This window comes from Artemia franciscana, chromosome 10, assembly GCF_032884065.1.
Source record: "Artemia franciscana chromosome 10, ASM3288406v1, whole genome shotgun sequence".
Lineage (NCBI taxonomy): Eukaryota > Metazoa > Arthropoda > Branchiopoda > Anostraca > Artemiidae > Artemia > Artemia franciscana.
Genome location: NC_088872.1, coordinates 26,485,408 through 26,506,595, shown reverse-complemented (window position 1 = coordinate 26,506,595; position 21,188 = coordinate 26,485,408). Strand labels below are relative to the sequence as shown.

General features: G+C 35.5%; 1 protein-coding gene across 1 annotated transcript in view; it reads left to right on the top strand.

The window, feature by feature from the left end:
• The window catches only part of LOC136031994 (alkaline phosphatase-like), a 51,324-nt gene that overhangs the window by 8,907 nt on the left and 21,229 nt on the right, over nucleotides 1–21,188 (top strand). The window contains exons 3-5 of the mRNA XM_065712057.1: nucleotides 426–479; nucleotides 3,893–4,119; nucleotides 14,490–14,663. Coding sequence (XP_065568129.1) covers nucleotides 426–479; nucleotides 3,893–4,119; nucleotides 14,490–14,663 — 455 coding nt within the window. The remainder of the gene's footprint in view (nucleotides 1–425; nucleotides 480–3,892; nucleotides 4,120–14,489; nucleotides 14,664–21,188) is intronic.

The following is a 21,188-nucleotide window of genomic DNA, read 5'->3' as shown; positions in this document are numbered from 1 at the left end:
TACGTAATTTCCATGACTGATTTAATTAATTTCTAATAGAAGAGCTGCATCTGAGTGTTCTGTCAAATGACTTGCCCTAAATCGAATCTGGTATTTACTAAGAAAAAATTATTTGATCCAAATAATTAGAAATCCTTTCTTATGAATTTTTTTTTTCAAACACTTTAGATAATGGCGATAAAATTTCAATAGGACGATAATTACTTTCATAAGATTTATCACCTGTCTTGTGGAACAGAATCACCTGGGCAATTGAAATATACCTGAATGATACATAAACTGAAAATATGAACATGTGGTTCAAAATAACTCCAAGAATACTCTTCAACAACGTTATTGATAGTTCATCATAGGTCGATTGTATTTTTTACTAATCTTTATTTCTTTCGTAATTTTTTATTTTCACTTACCCTCTCTAATTCCAGATCATGGACGCCTGCTTTCCAGAAGATCAATCAACGGGAAAAATGTAGTTGAAGGTAAGGGACAAAGGAATGACAAAACATACTTTCCTTGTATTGTGGATTATCATAGGCTTCACAAATGGGTTGACCATGTAATGAGCAGTTTTTGTCTTATTTTTTTTCTCAGGCTTTTCAAATAGAAAAGTGATAATTTGAGATTGGGAGAGGGGTTTATTCTCGAAAATTCTAAGATAGTGTCCTTTTTAAGTGAGTATACCAATCAAAGGTGTTTATCTGCTCTTTGTGTCATTTATGACTCCGCATCGGACCAAACCGAAATACCGAGTGGGCTATTTGACGTATGGTAAAAAAGTCCCTGATACATGCCTCCAGGAGGAGGCAAGCTTCCCTCCTGGGACAAAGTGACCCAGATGTGTTGATTGCCCATTTGGTAAATTATTTTGACTCTATTTTCGGATTCCTCATTTTTACACTATTATTATTCCAATTAATAGTCAAATAGCTATTAACTCGTATATTTACCGTCAAATTAGTCTCATAGTTGTTCTCCATTTTACCATTACATAAAAGTTTTCAGTTGACATTTAGCTGTGAAATCAGTATTTCTGTTGAAGAGGGTTTTTAATTTTACACAAGTTACCGTTTTTTGCTTTTTTGCTATTTGAAAAAGAGACTTAACAGATTCTCTAATTCATAATTCATTTATTATTCTTTGTTGATTCTATTTAAAATTACCTTGATAGTTCCATTAGCACTTATTTGCAAATTAATTAGGTAAAAAAATGCAATCTGTCAGTTAAATTTATTCTTCCCTATTACTTGTGCAGTTGTTTCTATTTCATACCAAATTAAGACAATGGAAAGTTACAGAGAATTCCCTTGAATTTTTTGGCTGGACAGGCCCCATGGAGATGACCAAGCTGGAGCACAATAAAGGAAACACGGGTGAACAAGAGAAAAATGAACTATCTTCAAATTATTTTTAGGGAAATGAAAGCGCAATCGTGAATGAATCCATGTATTTCTTGATCTTCAGCGACAAGATTTTAGTGTGTAATTGGAAAGATGAATTTTCATCCATAAAAATACCAAGATACTAAAATGGCGAACACGTTCATGTTCTACACTATTCAAATAAACAGAAAAAGAACCGCTTTGAACTGTGCCTGTACGTGAAAACGACATATATTGGCATTTCTTTTTATTAAGAACAAGTAGATTTCTAGGATACCTATCAGATGCAGCTGGAAGTGTCTCATTAAGGTTTAAAAATAAACTAGCCAAATCAGAATGGACTCCGAAAAGTACCATGTCACCAGAAAACATAAAAATTTCTGAACAGCGGTAAAAATTCTGGCCAATCATTTATAAAAAAAAGGAACAAGATACGTCCTAAGATAGAGCCTTGAGGAACGCCGCATGATATAGGAAAACGATTAGACCAAATAACACTTCCACGGTCAAAACATTCTAGCTTCCCATCAGAAAGATACGATTTAAAAACAAAAACAAGAGAACTTGATGAAAACACATATTTTTTTTTAATTTTATAAGAAGCAAACGGTGATCGACAGTACCAAATGCCTTGGGAACATCAATAAAAATCGCCAAGGCACTCTGACCACCGTCAAGAGCATCATTTGCCTCAAGCAAAAGATCATATAGTGCCAACTCATTTGACCTACCGTTGATGAATCCATATTGAGATGTGTGCAAGATTTTATGATCCAAAAGAAAATTACGAAGTTGCCTATTTGAAAATTTTTCAAGAACTTTGCTAAAATAGAAACGATAGATATACCTCTATAATTGGAAGGGTCAGTGGAACTCCCACTTTTATATAAAGCAAAAACATTTGCCTTTTTAAGCAAATCAGGGAATATTCTGTTAACTAAAGATAAATTAAAATATGGGAAAGGAGAGAAGAATTACCTGATGCTACTTGGTTGACAATTCGAGTAGAAAATTCTAAATCATTTGCAATAGAATTAGTTTTAAATTTCAATATAGTTTTTTTTTTACATCTTGATGAGTAATTTCGTAAAACGAAAATGATTTCCCAGAAGGGACAGAATCATCAAAATTAGATGGTTTCTGGAATTGACTTTACACTAGATGACAGAAAGACTAGGACAGAGACTAGAAAGAGACAGAAAGACTAGACAAGGACTAGTTACACTAATAATAATAATAATACTAATAATAACTCACTGCAGCACCAAGCCGCCTGAGGCCAACACAGCTACGCACGCTCCTCCTCCAACCTAATCTATTTAAAGCCTCCCTCTTTACACCCTCCCAGGAAGTTCCCATTTCCTTTAAATCCTTATTTATGACATCCTCCCAACCCAGACAAGGACGACCTGCTTTCCGTGTAGCCCCAGACGGTTGGCCAAAAAGGACAATCTTCGGTAATCTGTCATCCTTCATCCGTAGAACGTGGCCTAGCCATCTCAACCTTTCTTTCATTATAGCCCCAGAAAGCGGGATTGAACCACACTTTTCGTACAACCTACTGTTTGAAATACGGTCAGTCAGCCGGGTACCCAGAACAATCCGTAGGCAATTTCTCTGGAAAACATCTAGTAAATTTTCATCTGCTTTTCGGAGTGTCCATGCTTCAGAGCCATATTTGACCACTGTCATCACTGTAGCTTCCAATATTCTAATCTTGGTTTGTAGGCTTATCTTTCTATTCTTCCAAACTTTTTTTAACTGTGAAAAAACACCCTGAGCTTTAGCTATTCTACTTTTAACATCTTCACTGCTCCCACCATCTTTACTAATAATACTACCAAGGGGACAGAAATATAGACGCTAGTTCTGTTAAAAGCAAAACATTTTCCAAATATGATATTGGCTTAGACAAATTCAAGTTTAGGGTTTACATGTTTTGTCAACCCAGATTCTAAAGAACATATAAGCTTAAAAAATGATTATTTATGTTCCGGGTAAAATGTAGTTTGCTTAAAGAACAGAAAACTATTGGGACAATTGAGACGCTGGTAAAAAAAATTATTGAGACCTCTGGACGTTTTGTATTTGTCGAACGTGGGTTCGACTTGGATTTCACTTATCTAGCAATGCATCCCGAATGAGAAATAAAACGCCCAAATGCAGACCAACAATTACAAATTTTATCACATTTTTTTTTCAAGTTTTGTAAAAATGAATTATTTCTATATATATGTGGGAGGGCTGCAATCCTTTGAAATCTATATTCAATGAGTGAAAATTTCCCCCTAATGTATTAAGAACGAATTTTCTAACACAAGATCAATGTTACAAAACAGTTTTACTGTACAGTGCCTTAAGGATATTAGTTTCATTTCTAAATCTTTTGTTACTGACACCACCTGCTGAAATTCTATAGAAGACAGCGTATTTTCTTGTGCATTTGTCGAAAAACGAAAATAAAAGTATTCATTGCAGAAATTAAATTTTAACCTTTGAACTGGGTATTCCAGATGCTGAATTTTGGAGAAAACAAGGTCAAGATACTCTTGCGGAGCAACTGTCTATAACAAATAGACCCATTGAAAGAGCTGCAAAAAACATAATATTATTTTTGGGCGATGGAATGTCAAATCCAACAATTGTGGCAAGTCGAATTTACAAAGGACAACTTGAAGGAAAACCTGGAGAGGAAACAGAACTCGAATTTGAAAAGTTTCCGTTTACAGCGCTTTCAAAGGTATTGTTTCATCAAGATTCTGTAGATTTTCTTTCATTTTATTTGAGGAAAAGTCATTAACTCACAAAAATACAACAGCGACATATTTCTTACTGGTTAATGTGTTTTTCACAAATCTAGAAATAAATGAATACATAAAGATACAAATAATCTCTAAACACCATTAACTGTTTCTGGAACTGAACGTCAAACACAAAGAGAAAAATAGTTCTTTAAATAGACGGTCTGATCTTAGCTCTATATATAACATATACTTATAGATATTGTTACGTTAGGTAATGAATTAAATCTATTTATAATTGGTTCATAATCACTAGTAAACCTAATAAATTAGGGCGTATTTTTGCTATTTATATCAATAATTTTATGTTTTTTCTATTATTATCATTGATTTTGTGATAGTCCATATTTTTATCAATTGTAAAGTTATATCAAGTAATATTCAGAAACTCTTACTGTTTTTTTGTTAGTTTATATTTTCCAATTTTGTATACCCTATGTTAATTCAAATGGTTCCAAAGTTTATCTGCATTAATTTTCACACTTCTTGGATAGTTTAACATGTAGTAACAAATTAAGTGGACAGAAAAAAAGGTAGACACTTGGTTTTTATATATTGTAGTTTCAACAGCAGCTGCAACCTAGTAAAGAGTGAGGTGCAGCCCATAGTAACAGAATATTTAAAAATACATTTAGAAAAAAATATCAAGTGGGTAAAATTTTTCATTTAAAGATGATTCAGGAATGAAAACTATTACATAGGTATATCTTAATAGTAACAGATTTTGTCAAGCTAATTTTCACTAATTTTGAAAAAGAACTTGAAACTCCAAAAAAGGGTGGCGGATCGAAATGAAAGGTGAACTACTGGAATCACCTTGTTCCAAAACCTGAAATAAGAGGTTTTAACCACCTCATCTTGAAAAACCTGTAAAATTCTTTTTTTTGCACTGAGGTGCAATGGATCTGTTTTTTTTTTTTTTTTTTTTTTTTTTTTTTTTTTTTTTTTTTTTTTTTTTTTTTTTTTTTTTTGTCAAACCTAGGAACCTACCACAAAGGCGTAGAGGCGTCAATGCTTAGCGGCTCAAAAGCAAATGCTAATATACATGTAACTTTTAAAAATTGGTCCTGATAGCACTAAGATAAATTGAAGTGCAAAAATGTCGATTTGGCCGGCTTTTGTCTCCTCTCCTTGCTCAACTGGGCCTTTCACCATCCTACGTATAGAATGACCTTTTCTCCTTCCTCGCTACGCTTAGTAGCTGAGCCTTCTGCCCTTGAACGATTGTCAGTACATACTGAAACGTGCATAAATATACGAACTTGGGGTAGCAGGGGGCTCAGGATGCAAGACCCCACCCAAGATTCTTAACGCCCATGGACTATTGATGGGTGTGTAATTTTTATTTAAACGATGATGAATGTGATAAGGCTGGGGAAAGAGCTTCTAAGTATCGATTAAATTTTCTATATTATTTTCTGTATTATCCTGATATTAGAGACGTGTAAGTTGCCTCTCTAGCTGTAGTGTGTAAGATGTCTATCTAGGTTGCAGAATCCAACCTGTGGCTCCCAGTTCTGCCAGATGTTGTGACAAAACGTAAGTCGGTTCTTTGCCACCCGGAAATCGGCGAAGCAGCTTACTAATTTTGAACCCTGGGAATTCCAAGATATCTAAAACTGGAGATTTCTGATTGCTTGTTTCAGTCAATAAAGTAGCTTAGACAACGTGATAGCATTGACAACAATGTTAAATCGGCAAAATTGTTTTATTACTGTCTTGTAGGACTAGATTTAAGAGATTGGGTAACGTAGTGTTTTAGAAACTTAAAGTTGGCTTCTCCAAGCGGGAACAATCCTTTGGTTTGGTTTTTTTCGCTATCGATCAAAAGCTATAGTTGCGAATTTCTTCCAGCTTTGAAATTGTTGCCTTAAGAAAAGCGTTTTCTTCAGAAAAATCATGACACATTTTTAAAAGACGGTTTCACTGTTTCTGCTTAAAACAGATTTATTCTCTATTTCCTGACCCACACTTATTGGTACTAGCTTTGAAAATATACAACACACAGAAATTGAGGCTGTGATGCTATATCCTCAAACGCAAAGCACATCATTTTTGTCAGGTTGATGGCAAGAACATTTTGGCTCAATAAACTTCCTTTTCTTAGCCTCAATACAAATTGGAAATAAACAATATGTACACAGTACAAGAATCTAACGTTTCTTGCCTGTTTTCAAACTTGCTGTATGACTATTTCTTGTAAGTCAGTCTCCGTAATAAGATAAAAAAAAGATTTGTTGGCTAAAATTTGCCTAAGACCAATAATAGGTACACAGATGGAAAAGGCTCAAAACCCATCACTACCAAAGAGGACAAACGGTAGACTATAGTATGGTAGACCAAAGTAGGAACCAAAAATTGAACTGTTTGCCCGGGATTGAATGTATAAGATTAGTTTCATCCGTGGTCGTTTATTGGTGACTTGACCGAGTTATCAAAAGTGAAAAGATTCGCCTAAAATCCGTTGTGCGATTTCTATAGCCACATAAACTTGGCCTAAATATGTTTAGACTGCTGGCCTTTACAGGTCAGGCGCTATCAGGTTTCAAATTTTCATAGTTTGGGAATCTGTAATTGCTGAAATTTTGAAGCCTGGTAAGGCTTCATGTTGTTGAAATTTTAAGGACCGTGATGTAGTGTTAAAAAGAGCAGTATAAACCATGTTGGTTAATATTTTTTTGGCTTTTGCTATTTTGCTATCAAATTTTAAGTGAATCAGAGGACAATCTTGCAGTAATTAGCCGGGGCTTGGAAGTTGTGTATGCGTCTTCACATGTTTACCCTTAGTGCTCTATGCTCAAGGTCTTGCCACTAAAACTCTAAGTGGGTCTGAGCAATTTCGTGATAAGGTCGAAGGAGGAGCATACGCCTCTGAAAATTGCCCTTCTCTTATCGCTTTGCCTCAAGATACTTGCCCTGTAACAATTAAGCTGAAAGACGAGATTCTTACTTATCTGTTAAAAGTTTTGGTAAGTAAGAAGGTTGTTGGTATTGTTCTGGTTCAACAAAGGAGTAACATTACTACTTTTGTGCCAAAACGTTTGGCTGCGAGAGCGATGCTTGAGGTGTCCCTGGTCAACTGTGGCTTCCAATCCTACGCATCGAAATCCTTGCAAAGTGCAACATACCTAGGTTTCTACTAAGAAGCTGGTGGTACAAGGGTTTTTGGAGGGGCCACAAGCCAACATTATATCTCCAATGATACTTATTGGAAATTTTTGTATTATCCTCGTTAAAACAAGGTATTATACGCCTACTTTCCTGCTTAAAGGTTAATGGCGGAAAAGGAGGGGCTGTTGGAGTGGCCCTGGGCCCAAATTGGTTTTCTCTTCTTTCAAATTGAAAAACCTTCTATAGTTTCTTTTCAAACAAGCAGTAACCTGTATAACCTTCATCCAAAACGTTTGTGGTGGGAAGGGTGGGGGTATTTGAGCAGCCAATGACCCTTTTTGGTTTTGTAATCAAATGGATTGAAAATCATTAAGGGATTCCAGCTCAAACAAGGTGCAGAATCCTGGTCAAATATACCTATGTTTTTAGAAATAGTCGAAGTAGAGAAGGTGGACGTGAAAAGGTCATGGGGTCACTTCTTTCCTCTGACCTTACGAATCGAAAATCCTGCATGTTTCTAATTCAAAGAAGTTTCTCCCTGCCTGTCTTTCAGCTAAAAGTTGTTAGTAAGACAGAATGAAGCTCAGCCTGGATTTACATCCTTTTTGTATCGAGACAGCAATTAAATAGTTTTTGTATACAGTCATTATCCAATTTGTCAGTCCGACGCGTAACATCAAGGAAATTTAAAACTCATCAAAATTTTCAAAATGGTGTATCTCAAGTTGGATTTTTTTCTTTTTTACGAAAAACTGATGTTATATTCTTTGGTCACCTCACCAAGTATTTTTCTTTGTCTTTCTTCTTTTTGTTTTGATTATTTTGGAGACTCTTTCACACAATCTGATCACTGGAATAAATTTTTGCTCCTGCAGTGGGTGGCTACTGCAAAGATAGAACTGTAGGTCAAGTGTTACCAAGCAGAGATTAATCGTACTGTACCACCACAGAGGTCATCAAGGAGTTCTAAAACAGGCGAACTTGGAAGAGATTACAAACGTCGGAAATTAAAACAAGGATTCCAACCGAAATCATGAAAAGAAATGTCTAATAACTAAAGTTGGCCGCACTTGAAGAATTGTTTGGATCTCTATTCAGAAATTTATCTTCATTATTTTAAAACCATATTTTTTTATGTTAATACCCTTGGATATAGTATAAATTCACTTAAAACTGGCAACTGTCTGCTTTGCTGTTGAACCAGGATCGAAAAACGAAAGTTTGACGCAACAGCTTCAGATAATTATCTCTGATGAAGACTATAAGACTCCGAAATGCAATGTCATATTTATCAACCCAGTCTGAAGCACACACTTTTTCTAAGACCGCGGAAGTCGGACCAATTCCACTTTCAAACAGTTGCTGGCAACAAACTGTAAGTAGGGAGTGACTCGGCCCAATAGTTGCTGAAACTCTAAAAAAGGAATTTTTGTAACAAATGATACATCAAAAGAATTGCCTTTTTAAAATGATCCAAAATGTTTAAAATTCATTTAATTTAATTTTAAACATGAAGCACTACGAGCCCGAGAAAATTTGCCTGATTTTCGAAAAAGGGGGAAACAACTTCAAAAAGCCAAGTGATCTTAATGAAAATTCATAGTCAGATTTAACATATTTGAAAATCCTATAGCAGGGTTTTAAGCTTCTATTTACAAAATGTTGAATTTAGTTTTTTGTTTGCCTGGAGAAAGATCATGAATTTGTGTTTATTTGTCTTTTTTGTCCTTTTTTTTCCAGGGGTTATCGTATTGACCTAGTAAAGGGTTGGGAGAGGGCTCATTCAATGGAAATTTATAATTGCAGTGCCCTTTTAAGTCACCAAAATGACTAAAGGGCTAGGTCCCCAACGCCCCCTATTCCTCAAAGAAATCTGATCAAAGTTTGAGATAACCGTTTTTTTTTAGCTTAGTTCAAATGTCCAATAGCTATGTGTTTGGGGATGATATTCCCCCTCACGGGTTCTGGAGAAAGGGCCGTAAGCTCTGCAGTTGTATTGTTTACATATAGTTTTTGTTATTGGTTAATATACGGGTATTCACGGGGGTAATTTTACGCAGGAGATGGAATGTTTTCCAATGGGATGAAAGGTTCCGGGGATGATTTTCAGGGAAATTTGTCAGAATTTATATACGAATTTCTTTTTAATTGTCTTAATTTCTCTATGGCTACTCCAGTTTACATTTTGAGAGAATGTTTCGGGGGGAATCGTCCTGAAGAAAGTTTCAGCGGGGAGGGTATTTTTTAGGGGGATTTTTCCGTGGGGTGAGATTTTACACGGTAGAAATTCTATATACGGAATTTTTTGTGGGAGGAACTTTCCACTGAGGGGAATTTTTCCCGGGAAGTTTTCTACGGAGGGGGATGAGGGGATTTCTGGTATAGTTTCAAAAATGATCAGAAATCAATAAAATATAACTTTATTTTTCAAGTGAAATTAAGGAGAATTTTCAGGTGAAACTTCCCGCAGATTGTTTTCCAGGGGAGGGGGATTTTCAGCGAGGAGGGCATCATCAGGGGCAAAATTTTCTTAGGGGGATTTTACGTGAGAATTGCTCTTCAGAAGTAAGTTTTCGAAGGAGGATTTTTTCATGGGTGGATTTTCCACGTAGTAGTAGGCTTTAATTTGAAAACGATCAGAAATCAAATAAAAAAAAAACAAGTTTTCTCAACTGATTTAAGGAGTAACATTAAAAATTAGAACTAACAGAAATTATTCTGTATATGAGGGTGGCGACCCCCTGCTAAATCCCTCGCTCGCTGCCCTAAAGCTTTTTGTACTTCAGTAAAGCATCTTAATCCAATAAAACCACCCTTCTGTTTCAGGAGTCGTTGTTAAAGAACTGAGGCAAAAAGTCAAACTGTAGATCCTCATTTAGGGAATAATTTTGTTTGTTTTAATTTTTAATGTCACTTATTACTCTCAGCTAAAAAGTTCTTTTTTAGTTAATTTTACCATAAACTAAAATTGGTGGCACTGGAAAACTAAAAAACAGGACAAAATCGAAGGATTGCTCGGGCAACGCAAACAGTAAAGCAAAAAACAGCTATAGCTAATAGTATTAGCTATAGATGTTTTTTCTTTGAAAAACTCGTTTTGTGGAAAGTTTTTTAAATTGATTGTCAAAAAGGCTTCTGTAAATTAAAACTACTAAAGGAAAAATTTTAGTCTCGTGCAATATCCTAAAACCAGATCTCCAGTGCTTTCTAGTTTTCGCCTCTCCTGCATTCGCTTCTATGCTTTTAGGGTTGGATTTCCCCAAATGCTTTACCGTCAACAATTTTAATTCCAGGATAATTGAAAAAGTAAGAGGTACAAGGATTATTTTCAACAAGACAAAATAACCCACGAATAGAAAATTGGAAGCTGCATTACTGTTTCATTTAATTATTCTAACTTATGGAAAAATTAAGGGAAGTCACTTACTCGGATATCACTCCATCCACAAAATCAAAAATCGAAAGCTGCAGCATTTTTCATACTTTTTTAACTTGCTCTATGTGATTTGAAGAACTAAAACTCAAACTAAATCTTTCAGCAAGCAAAAGTGAAACAGTAGCTTTTCAAAAAACATTCAATCTTAAACAAATTAGGTGTAAGCTATAGCTGTTTTTTTTTTTTTTTTTTTTTTTTTTTTTTTTTTTTTTTTTTTTTTTTTTGCAACTGTTTGCGTCGCCTGAGCAACACTTCGGTTTTGTCCTTTTTTTTTCAATGCCGCCAATTTTTGTTTATGGTGAAATTAAATAAAAAACAAGTTTTTTAACTGAAAGTGATGAGCAGCATTAAAAATTAAAACAAACAGAAATTATTTCCTAAATGAGGATCTTAAGTTTGACTTTTTGTCTCAGTCCCTTAATAACGACTCCTGAAACAGAAGGATAGTTTAATTGGATTAAGAGGTTTTACTAAAGTACTAAAAAACTTTAGTGCAGAGAGCGAAGGATTGATAAGGGGGCAGACCCCTCGTATAAGGAATAATTTGTGTTCGTTGTAATTTTTAATGATGCTCCTTCTTTCAGTTGAAAAAATATGGCCTTTAATTTTCTTTAAAAACTTTTTTTTGGAAAGTTTTTTTTTAAATTGATTTTTGTTCGTTTTTTATTGCCAAAGTTTCAAGTTTTTCAAAATTCTCTATTTCAGAATAATTTTTTATTCCAAAATAAATTAACAGTCCTGGCAAGAATTATTAGAATTAAACTGAACATTCGATATATAATAATATTAATTGCTGAAAGCTCACTAGTTCAACATTTTGTTTTACTCAGGCCCAGATTTAAAGCTTTGACACTTCTAGGCCTAAGCGGTTTTGTCGCTTCCTTTTTGCAAGATTTTTGGGGAAATCCCCAAAACTTCGGGAATAGTGAAGGCAGCAGGGTCTAGTTGGCCTTTTGGTCTGGTCTGCTTTCACTGAAAATTTCGTTTTATTTTCAATTTTGTAATTAAGTACAAAAGAAAATATTTGTAATATAATTCATTTTAGTAAATCGCCAAATACGCCGTAGGCCTTATGCTTTTGCCATGTTTGTAGCGAAGAATTTAGGCGTCTTGAACAGTTTTAGAAAGAGCTAATAAACTAATTTCCTGTAATTTTGGGAAAAGAATATCGTTAATATTTTCTGCGTGAGGGAGGGGGAGTTGGGCCATAGAGGACTCAGGGTGAGTTACCATAATTTTTAGAATAAATGTCGTTAACAGGATTTTTTGGAGGGGGGGGGGGTCTGGCAGTGCAGAGAAAACCAGGGGTTGTGTAAACCACTTGAGTTTTTGTTATATGATCTTTGGTCTATTTTTGACAAAATGAAAATCTCAACATTAAATAGGACGCATTTGGGGAAAAGACGGTTGTTGGGGGGGGGCCAGTTGCAATCAGATTACTTTTGACTCTCAAAAAAGGAACTAATACTTTTGATTTCTAGTCATTTGAGTTCCCTCCGAAGTTTACCTTGTCCATAAAAACCTTATATGCCCTCGGGCATAAGTTACAACCCTTCCCCCAGGGTCCCGGGGGAGGGTATGTTAACCCCGAATTTTTTTTCTGATTGTGGGACTATTTCAGATGAAGTGGATATCTCAAAAGTTTTGATGAAATGCCTTTAGAGATAAGGGGGTGCTTGTAATGGAGGGGGCAGATGCACTCCATTCGATTTTGACTCTTAAAACGGTAACTAGATCTTTCAGTTTTTAATCAAACAACGGTACACCTCTGGATGAAACCGCTCGGGTTTCATTCAGAGGTTGTGTAAACTCTTGAGTTTTTGATATATGATCTTTGGTTTATTTTTGACAAAATGAAAATCTCAAACAATAGATCGGACGAATTTGGGGGAAAAGATGATTGGCAAGGGGGGTGGATTAGTTGCAATCAGATTACTTTTGACTCTCAAAAATGGAACTAATACTTTTGATTTCTAGTCATTTTAATTCCCTCCGAAGTTTACCTTGTCCGTAAAAACTTTATATAACCCTGGACATAGGTTACAACCCTTCCCCCAGGCTCTGGCGCGGTATCTTAACCCCAGATTTTTTTTTAAGTCTTATCGTTGGACTATTTCAAACGAAAAGGAAATCTCAAAAGTTTCGATGAAATGTGTTTGGAGATAAGAGGGTGCTTGTGAGGGAGGGGGCATATGCACTCCATCCACTTTTGACTCTTAAAACGGTAACTAGAACTTTCAATTTTAAATCAAATGGTCCGCCTCTGAAGCTTATACGGCCACTCCTAACATATAAATCTTATATCCCCCGTTGCTTAACTTACAGAATCTGTCCCCAGGCTCTGAGGGGTTGTGTCAACCCTGGAGTTTCTGTTATTTTTATCACAAACCATTTACAACTTCAAGGCTATCATTCTGTAATTGGCCGAGTCAAAATTTTTATCGGATACATTTGGGGAAATAAGGGCGTGGGAAGCCACTTGCCTTCCGATCCTTTTGACTCTTTACAAAGGGCAATAGAACTTCCAATTTCCAATCGAATAAGTTCCCTCTGAAATTTATACGACCACCCCTACCATATGAAGTGCCTCCGGGCACTTCATAGATAATGATAAATAATAAAACATTGGAGCCGTATGACTACTACAGGCAACGGTACAGCGTTGCCTGTGATATATACTATACGTAAATAGTAAACAAATCGCCTAACTTACAGTCCTTGCCATGAGGACTGTGGGAGGTTGACATCCCCAAAGATATAATTACTGGACCTTTCAACAATGCCAAGCAAAAAAGCTCTTTTGAAGTTTTTAATTGGATATGTTTTGGGGAATGACAAACTAGGGCGAGGGGGCCGGTTCCCTCTATTTACTTTTGACTCTTAAAAAGGGCACCAGAGCTTGGGACTTCCAATCAAATGAGTTCCATCCGATCCAAAGTTTATACGACCATCTTTTCCATAAACAACTTACATGCCCCAGGGTATAGCTTAAAACATAAGGCCCTGGGCTCTGGAAGGTTTTTATTCATTTGAAGACATTTTTATATGTTCTTTGGACTATTGTGAAGAAAATGACTACCTCACAATTTTGATCGGATGAATTTGGGCAAAAGAGGATGTCAGGGGGGCGGCTAGTTCCCCTCCATCACTTTTGACTATTAAAAGCCTTGAGTCTTAAAAAAGGCACTAGAACTTCTGATTTCTAATCCAAAGCGCCCCTCCCGAAGTTTATGCAATCACCCTTTCCATAAAAACTGTAAATGCACCCAAGGCATAATTTACAACCCTTGTCCTAAGGGCTCTGTCTGGGGGGGGGGTATCCTCAAAGGCCTAATTTCTGGGCCTTTCAACTATGCTGAGCAAAATGGCTTACTTTGATTGGCAGTTTTGGGGGAAATATGGGTGTGGGTGGGGCTGCTTCCCCTCCATTCACTTTCGACTGTAAAAAGGGCACTAGAACTTTCAATTTCTAATCGAATGAGCCTGTTTCGAAGCTTTTCCGATAATTCCTTCTACGCAAAGTGCCTTGGTGAAAAAAAATAGATAATACATTTTGCCCACATCACTCTTGCAGTGCTACTGCGCTACCTATGATTAGTTTAACACAACAAACAGCTCTTTTTCGTTTGTTCTCCTTTACTTCTTATTCATTCAATATCCGATGTTAATGTAGTTTTACTTACTTCGTGGTATGCAAGCTTAGTGCCTATTGGTCAAATGCTTTTTTTTAATCTATTCTTAATCTGTGTTTTGTATTTGCAGACATACTGTGTTGACTCCCAAGTAGCGGATTCTGCATGTTCTGCAACGGCGTTTCTTTGTGGTGTCAAAACAGATATTGACACAATTGGTATCGATGCTAATGTCATAGAAAATAACTGCAGCACTCAGAATCAGCCAGAAAACCATGTGGATTCAATCATGAAGTGGGCCCAGGTATTCAAGGTTTTGTAGCTAGTATAAATAAGTCTATATATTTTGCAAGAGGATTGTCATTCTCGCTCCGTAAAAATCTTCATTTTAATGGAAATATTTTGCTTTCTTCTCATTTAAAAATTTAGCACATTTCGTATTCCAGCTGAGAGGAAAACTTTGATCTTGTCATGGTTTATAAAAAATGCAAATTTCCTTTAATAATATCTGTGATAATTGCATTAGTCAGTTAGTAAAGATAAGGATCAAAGCATATGATCGGAATTTCATATGATTGCTAAAGCATCCGTAGTGGCTCTGATATCAAAAGGAAACGTCTAACTAAGACATTGTCGTAGGAAAAAAAATTAAACGCAGATACCCCCTATATGGAACATTTTAAGTTTATTTTTTAAGGAAATACAAAATATTTCATTTTAGTATAAAAGCCATGAAAGATCCTTCAGCTGACTGAGCTCTATTCACTGATTAAACTAAGAAGCAAGTTTGTTACTTAATATTTTTCGATATTATTATTCTACTTGTCTGCAATTTCACACTAAAAGTCTAGATACTTATAAAATATTCGAATTTGTTTTTTCAAAGAATTTGTTAGTTACTTCTATGTTTTATTAAACAAAAAAACTAGTTTTTTCAACTGAAAGTAAGGAGCAGCAGTAAAGCTTAAAACAAACAGAAATCATTTCGTACATGAGGGAGGGGGCTACCCTCCATAGACTCTCTCTCTTTGCGCTAAAACCTTAATATTCTTTAAAAATATTTCTCTTCCATATTTAACGGCCCTTATTTTTAGAAGTCTTTTTAAAGAATTGTGACAAAATTTCAAACTTTAGCGTAAAGATCGAGGGTCGAGGAAGGGGAACCTCCTTCCTATATGAACTAATTTACGTTTTAAGTTTTATGGTTACTCCTTACTCTCAATCGAAAAACCTGTTTGTTGCTTTTAATTTCCGACCATTATTCAAGTCATACCAGAAAATTCACCCCTCATACAAAATTTCCCTTGGAAAGCTTCCCCCGGAAACTTTCTTCTCCACGCGAAATTTTCCCCTTGGAAAATCCCCCACAAAAAATCACCCTCTCCCCCAAAAAAATCAAAAACCGTATATTTCCTAAAAACAAATACTGTTTGTGAAAATGAGGTAAACTGTATAACTTACAGCCCTTAATCCTGGGGCTAAGGGGGTTTCGTGATCCCCAAAGGCATAGTTATTAGACCTTTCAACTATGCTGAATAAAATGGCTGTCTCATAAATTTTTATTGAATTTCTTTGGGGGAAAAATGGGAGTGGGACCGGGGCTAGATGCCGTCCAATCTTTTTGGTGACTTAAAAAGGGCACTAGAACTTTTTATTTCTTTTCGAATGAGCCCTCTCCGAATCTTCGAGGACCATTGGTTGAATGTGATCACCACTGAAAAAAAAGAAAAAATAAATAAACACAAATCCGTGATCTTTCTTCTGGTGGAAAAAACATCAAATTCTACCTTTTTGTAGACAAGAACTCGAAGCCTTGGCACTAAGGTTCTCTGATGTGTTCAATCTGATGGTGTGATTTTAGCGTTTTTAGATCTCTTAGCGTTTTGGAAGGGGGGGGGGGTCTTTTCTCCCTTTTTTCGTAAGTCGCATACATTTTTTCAGGCTTGTAGCTTTTGGTGAGCAAAATTAAACTTAATTAATTTTGTGTATTAAAGCCAATTCTTTTGATGTATTAAATAAAAAAAACTAGTTTTTTTAACTGAAAGTAAGGAGCGACATTAAAACTTAAAACGAGCAGAAATTACTCCGTATATGAAATGGGTTGTCTCCTCCGCAGTCCCTCGCTCTTTACGCTAAAGTTTGACTCTTTGCCACAATTCTACTTTTTAAAACAACTAAAAACTTTAGCGTAAAGAGCGTGGAACTGCGGAGGAGACAACCCATTTCATATACGGAGTAATTTCTGCTCGTTTTAAGTTTTAATGTCGCTCCTTACTTTCAGTTAAAAAAACTAGTTTTTTTTATTTAATTTCTGAACGTTTTTGAATTAATGCATGTTTGATTTTGGCTCTCCGCACATAAATTATTGAAATGAAATTAGTATATTAATTTTTTTTTGGCTAAATGGCTTTCTCTTAGTTTTGATCAGACGATTTTGAGAAATACGGGGTGGGGAAGGAGGCCTAGCTGCCCTCCAATTTTTCGGTTACTTAAAAAGGCTACTAGAACTTTTAATATTCAACGAACGTTTTTATTAGTAAAAAATATACGTAACTTAAGAATTAACTTACGTAACAAACTTTTATATTCTTATATTTTTATTATGTGTACGAGGGGGTTTGTACCCTCGTTAATACCTCGCTCTTTACACTAAATCGTAAGTTTTGTTCCAATTCTTTAAGAATGACCCCTGAATCAAATAGGCCGTAGAATAAATAGTTGAAATCACTAAAAATATTTTAGCATAAAGAGTGAGGTATTTATCTCCTCCTAAATACCTCGCTCTTTATGCTAAAGTATTTTTAGAACCCTACATATGCGTAATAATCTCTGTTTGTTTTAAATTTCAATGCTATTCCTTACTTTCATTTGAAAAAACGTTTTCATGTTTATTTTTTCATTTTTTTTTTTTATAGTAATGCTAGAAAATCCTGCGCCCTTTTCATTGAATTTTTTCCCCCATGGCATATTTCTCCAAGGAAAGATCCTCCCACATAGCCCCCTCCCTCAACCCTACCCCCAAAACCAAAAAAATCCCCCTGAAAACGTCTGTACACTTCCCAATAACCATTATTATATGTAAACACTGGTTGAAGTTTGTAACTTGCAACCCCTCCCCCAGGGAGTGTGGGGGAGTAAGTCATCCCCAAAAACATAGTTATTAAGATTTTCGACTATGCCAAACAAAATGGCTATCTCAAAATTTTGATCCGTTGACTTTGGGAAAAAAATGAGCGTGGGAGGGGGCCTAGATGCCCTCCAATTTTTTCGGTCACTTAAAAAGGGCACTAGAACTTTTCATTTCCGTTAGAATGAGCCCTCTTTTGACATTCTAGGACCACTTGGTCGATACGATGACCCCTGGGGAAAAAAAAAAAAAAACAAACAAAAAAACAAACAAATAAACACGCACCCGTGATTTGTCTTCTGGCAAAAAATGCAAAATTCCACATTTTTGTAGATAGGAGCTTGAAACTTCTACAGTAGGGTTCTCTGATACGCTGAATCTGATGGTGTCATTTTCGTTAAGATCCTACGACTTTTAGGGGGTGTTTCCCCCTATTTTCCTAAATAAGGCAAATTTTCTCAGGCTCGTAACTTTTGATGGCTAAGACTAAACTTGATGAAACTTATATATTTAAAATCAGCATTAAAATGCGATTCTTTTGATGTAGCTATTTATATCAAAATTCAATTTTTTAGAGTTTTGGTTACTATTGAGCCGGATCGCTCCTTACTACAATTCGTTACCACGAACTGTTTGATCAATTGTTATCAAAATTCTATTTTCAAAGTTTTGGTTACTATTTCGAGTCGCTCCTCACTTACAGTTCGTTTCAACGAACTGTTTGATACTTGTGGAAATGAAATTTGGGGATTGGAGGCTATTTTAAAACGGGCATATATGGGTGGGATTTAAAAAGGCCACTGGCGTTTAGAGGGGATATCAGCCAGCATTGAGAGAGAAGGCCATGTTGTCTAACACAGTGAATGCAGTAATGTTGACATAGTAAAGAGGGACATGTCCTCATGTATTCTTTTTATGACCTTATAATATAGGACGAATGGTCGTATATGCTGAGGGGAGGGGGCTATTAGATCAAAATTAAAAATTCCTGTTCCTTTTTAAAGGAAAAACGGACAAAAGCATAACATTCCACCATTCAGTACCGCAGGTGCCATTGGACATCCCCGTAGCTTTACATGGCATCAGAATGAAAATTTAAATGTTCAAAAGGTCTAAAAAATACACCTTTGTGAAAAATGCGTTAAGTACAGCCCCAAAGGTGATGACCGGAAATTATGCAAATAGCCAATATAAAACAGGGATCTCATGAAAGACATTGTGGTATAAAGGAGAACACAATACGCTTTACTGAGATTTATTTAAAAAGCTTTTTCCACAAAAGAAGTCTTTTAAAGAAAAGCAAAAAAAAAACAAATGTCCTTGGATTGTCAGTTTAATTGACATATAAACCCTATAAATCAAGACCAAACTGTCGAAATTCATGTAAACCTCTAAAAAATCATAACCAATGCATAGAAATCCAGCCGAATTCATAAAAATCAAGACAATATGTAAAAATAAAGGCCAGCCTCTAAAAATCCAGACAAGTTAATAAAAATCAAGACCAAACTATATCCAGAGCAACCCCATAGAAATAATAACCAGTGCATAGAAATCAGACGAAGTCGCAAAAATAAAGATATTAGTATTTAGGAATCCAGAACAACCCTCAGAAATCATGACCAATACTAAGAAATCAAGACTAAACCATAGAAATCAAGACCAAACTGGATAATCATGACCAATGCATAGAAATCCAGACCAAACCATAAGAATCAAGACCAAACTCTGGAAGTGAAAGTCAACCTCTAAAACTCAAGACCCATCCGAATAAATCAAGGGCAACATCTAAAAATCAAGACGAATACATAAGAATCATTACCAGGCCCTAGAAATACGTAGAAATTGATAAAAATCGAGATCAAACTGAAGAAATCAAGAGGTCAATATATTGAAATCTAAAGCAACCCCATAGAAATTATAACCACATCACAGAAATCCAGTCGAACTCGCGAAAATCAAGTAATCAATATGTAGAAATCCAGAAACATCCTTAGAAATCAAGACCAATACATACAAATTAGGATTTCTATGTATTAGTCTTAATTTTTAAGGATTGCTCTGGATTTCTACATGTTTTTGGAATAAGGAAAAGGCTTATTCAAGAAAATGTTTTGAATTCTACGTCGTTTTTAACAATAGGGGAAATTTTTTACACCATCACTGGAAGTAAGGGGAAGGGGGCTTGAAATCTCAAGTAACATCGCAATCTAAAAATGAAATGGCAAGTTCCCGCTGTTCAAATATAAACAATGGTCATTTTTAGTTTATAAAGGCATTTTTCTGGGGAAAAAATTGTAAGTCCCCTGGGTGTGATACTGTGCACCAGAGGATTTCATCGGGCGGGTATATTGTGATATGGTGGCCTCAATTGCTAGAAGTCACCAGAGGAAACGCTGTTGGGGATTTTTCATTAATTTTACACAATCGATTCTTTTGTAAAAGGATGTTTTTCAGGGAAATTCCTGAAAAAGATCGACTTGATTTCTATGCATTGGTAATTATTTCTTTGGGGTTGCTCTTGATTTCTACGGTTCGGTCTTGAATTTTGTGAATTTTTCCGGATTTTTAGAGGCTGGCCTTTATTTCTACATATTGATCTTAATGTTAATGAATTCGTCATGATTTCTATGCATTGGTCATGGTTTGTTAGAGGTTGGCCTTGATTTCTATAGTTTGGTCTTCATTTCTATGATTTGGTCTTGATCTATATGGTTTGGTCTTAATTTCTATGTATTGGTGTGGATTTCTAAGGATTGTTCTGGATTTCTACATATTCTTGATTTTTGCTAGTTGGTCTGGATTTCTATGTATTAGTCTTGATTTCTATGGGGTTACTTTAGATTTCCACATATTGATCTCTTTATTTCTATGGCTTTGACTTTATCTCTGTGGGCTGGTCTAGACTTATTCAGTTTGTTCTTGATTTCTACAGGTTGGTCTGGATTTCTGTGCATTGGTACATGTTATGGGAATAAGGAAATGGCTTATTCAAGAAAATGTTTTAAATTCTATGTCCTTTTTAAATAAAAAGGGGAATTTATTTACAAAATCACTGGAAATAAGGTGAAGGGGGCGTGAAATGTCGAGGAACATCGCAATCTAACAATGAAATTGCAAGTTCTCGCTGTTCAAATAAAAACAACTGTCATTTTTAGTTAATATATTTATTTCTATTGGAAAAAGGTTGAAAATCCCTTAACTGTGATAATGTGCGCCAGAGGGTGTCATTGGGCGGGTACATGGTGCCACGTTGGCCTCAATTGCCAGGAGTCATCAGAAGAAACGCTATTGGGGATTTTTCATTAAGTTGAAAGATCAATTCTAGTGTAAACAGATATTTTTGCAGAAAAATGCCTGAAAAAATGCCGTATGTGTGATAATGCATGCCAGAGGGTGCTGTGTGCCAGCAATTTAGTGTCAGAGGCTGGGAATTCCCAGAAAATAATACCAACAAAGAATGAACAAAATATAGAATTAAGTCAAATGTCTTGTGCCCCCCTCGAATTCAGCTCTAATAAGTCTCCATCTCCTCCCAACGAATCTATATTTATTGATTAAAAGTAAGGGTTTCCACGCAGTATTATTTTGGATTCCTATGTAGTGATCTTGATTTCTAAGGATTATTCTGGATTTTAAATGTTGTTAGAATAAGGAAAGGGCTTATTCAAGAAAATGTTTTAAATTCTATATCCTTTTAAA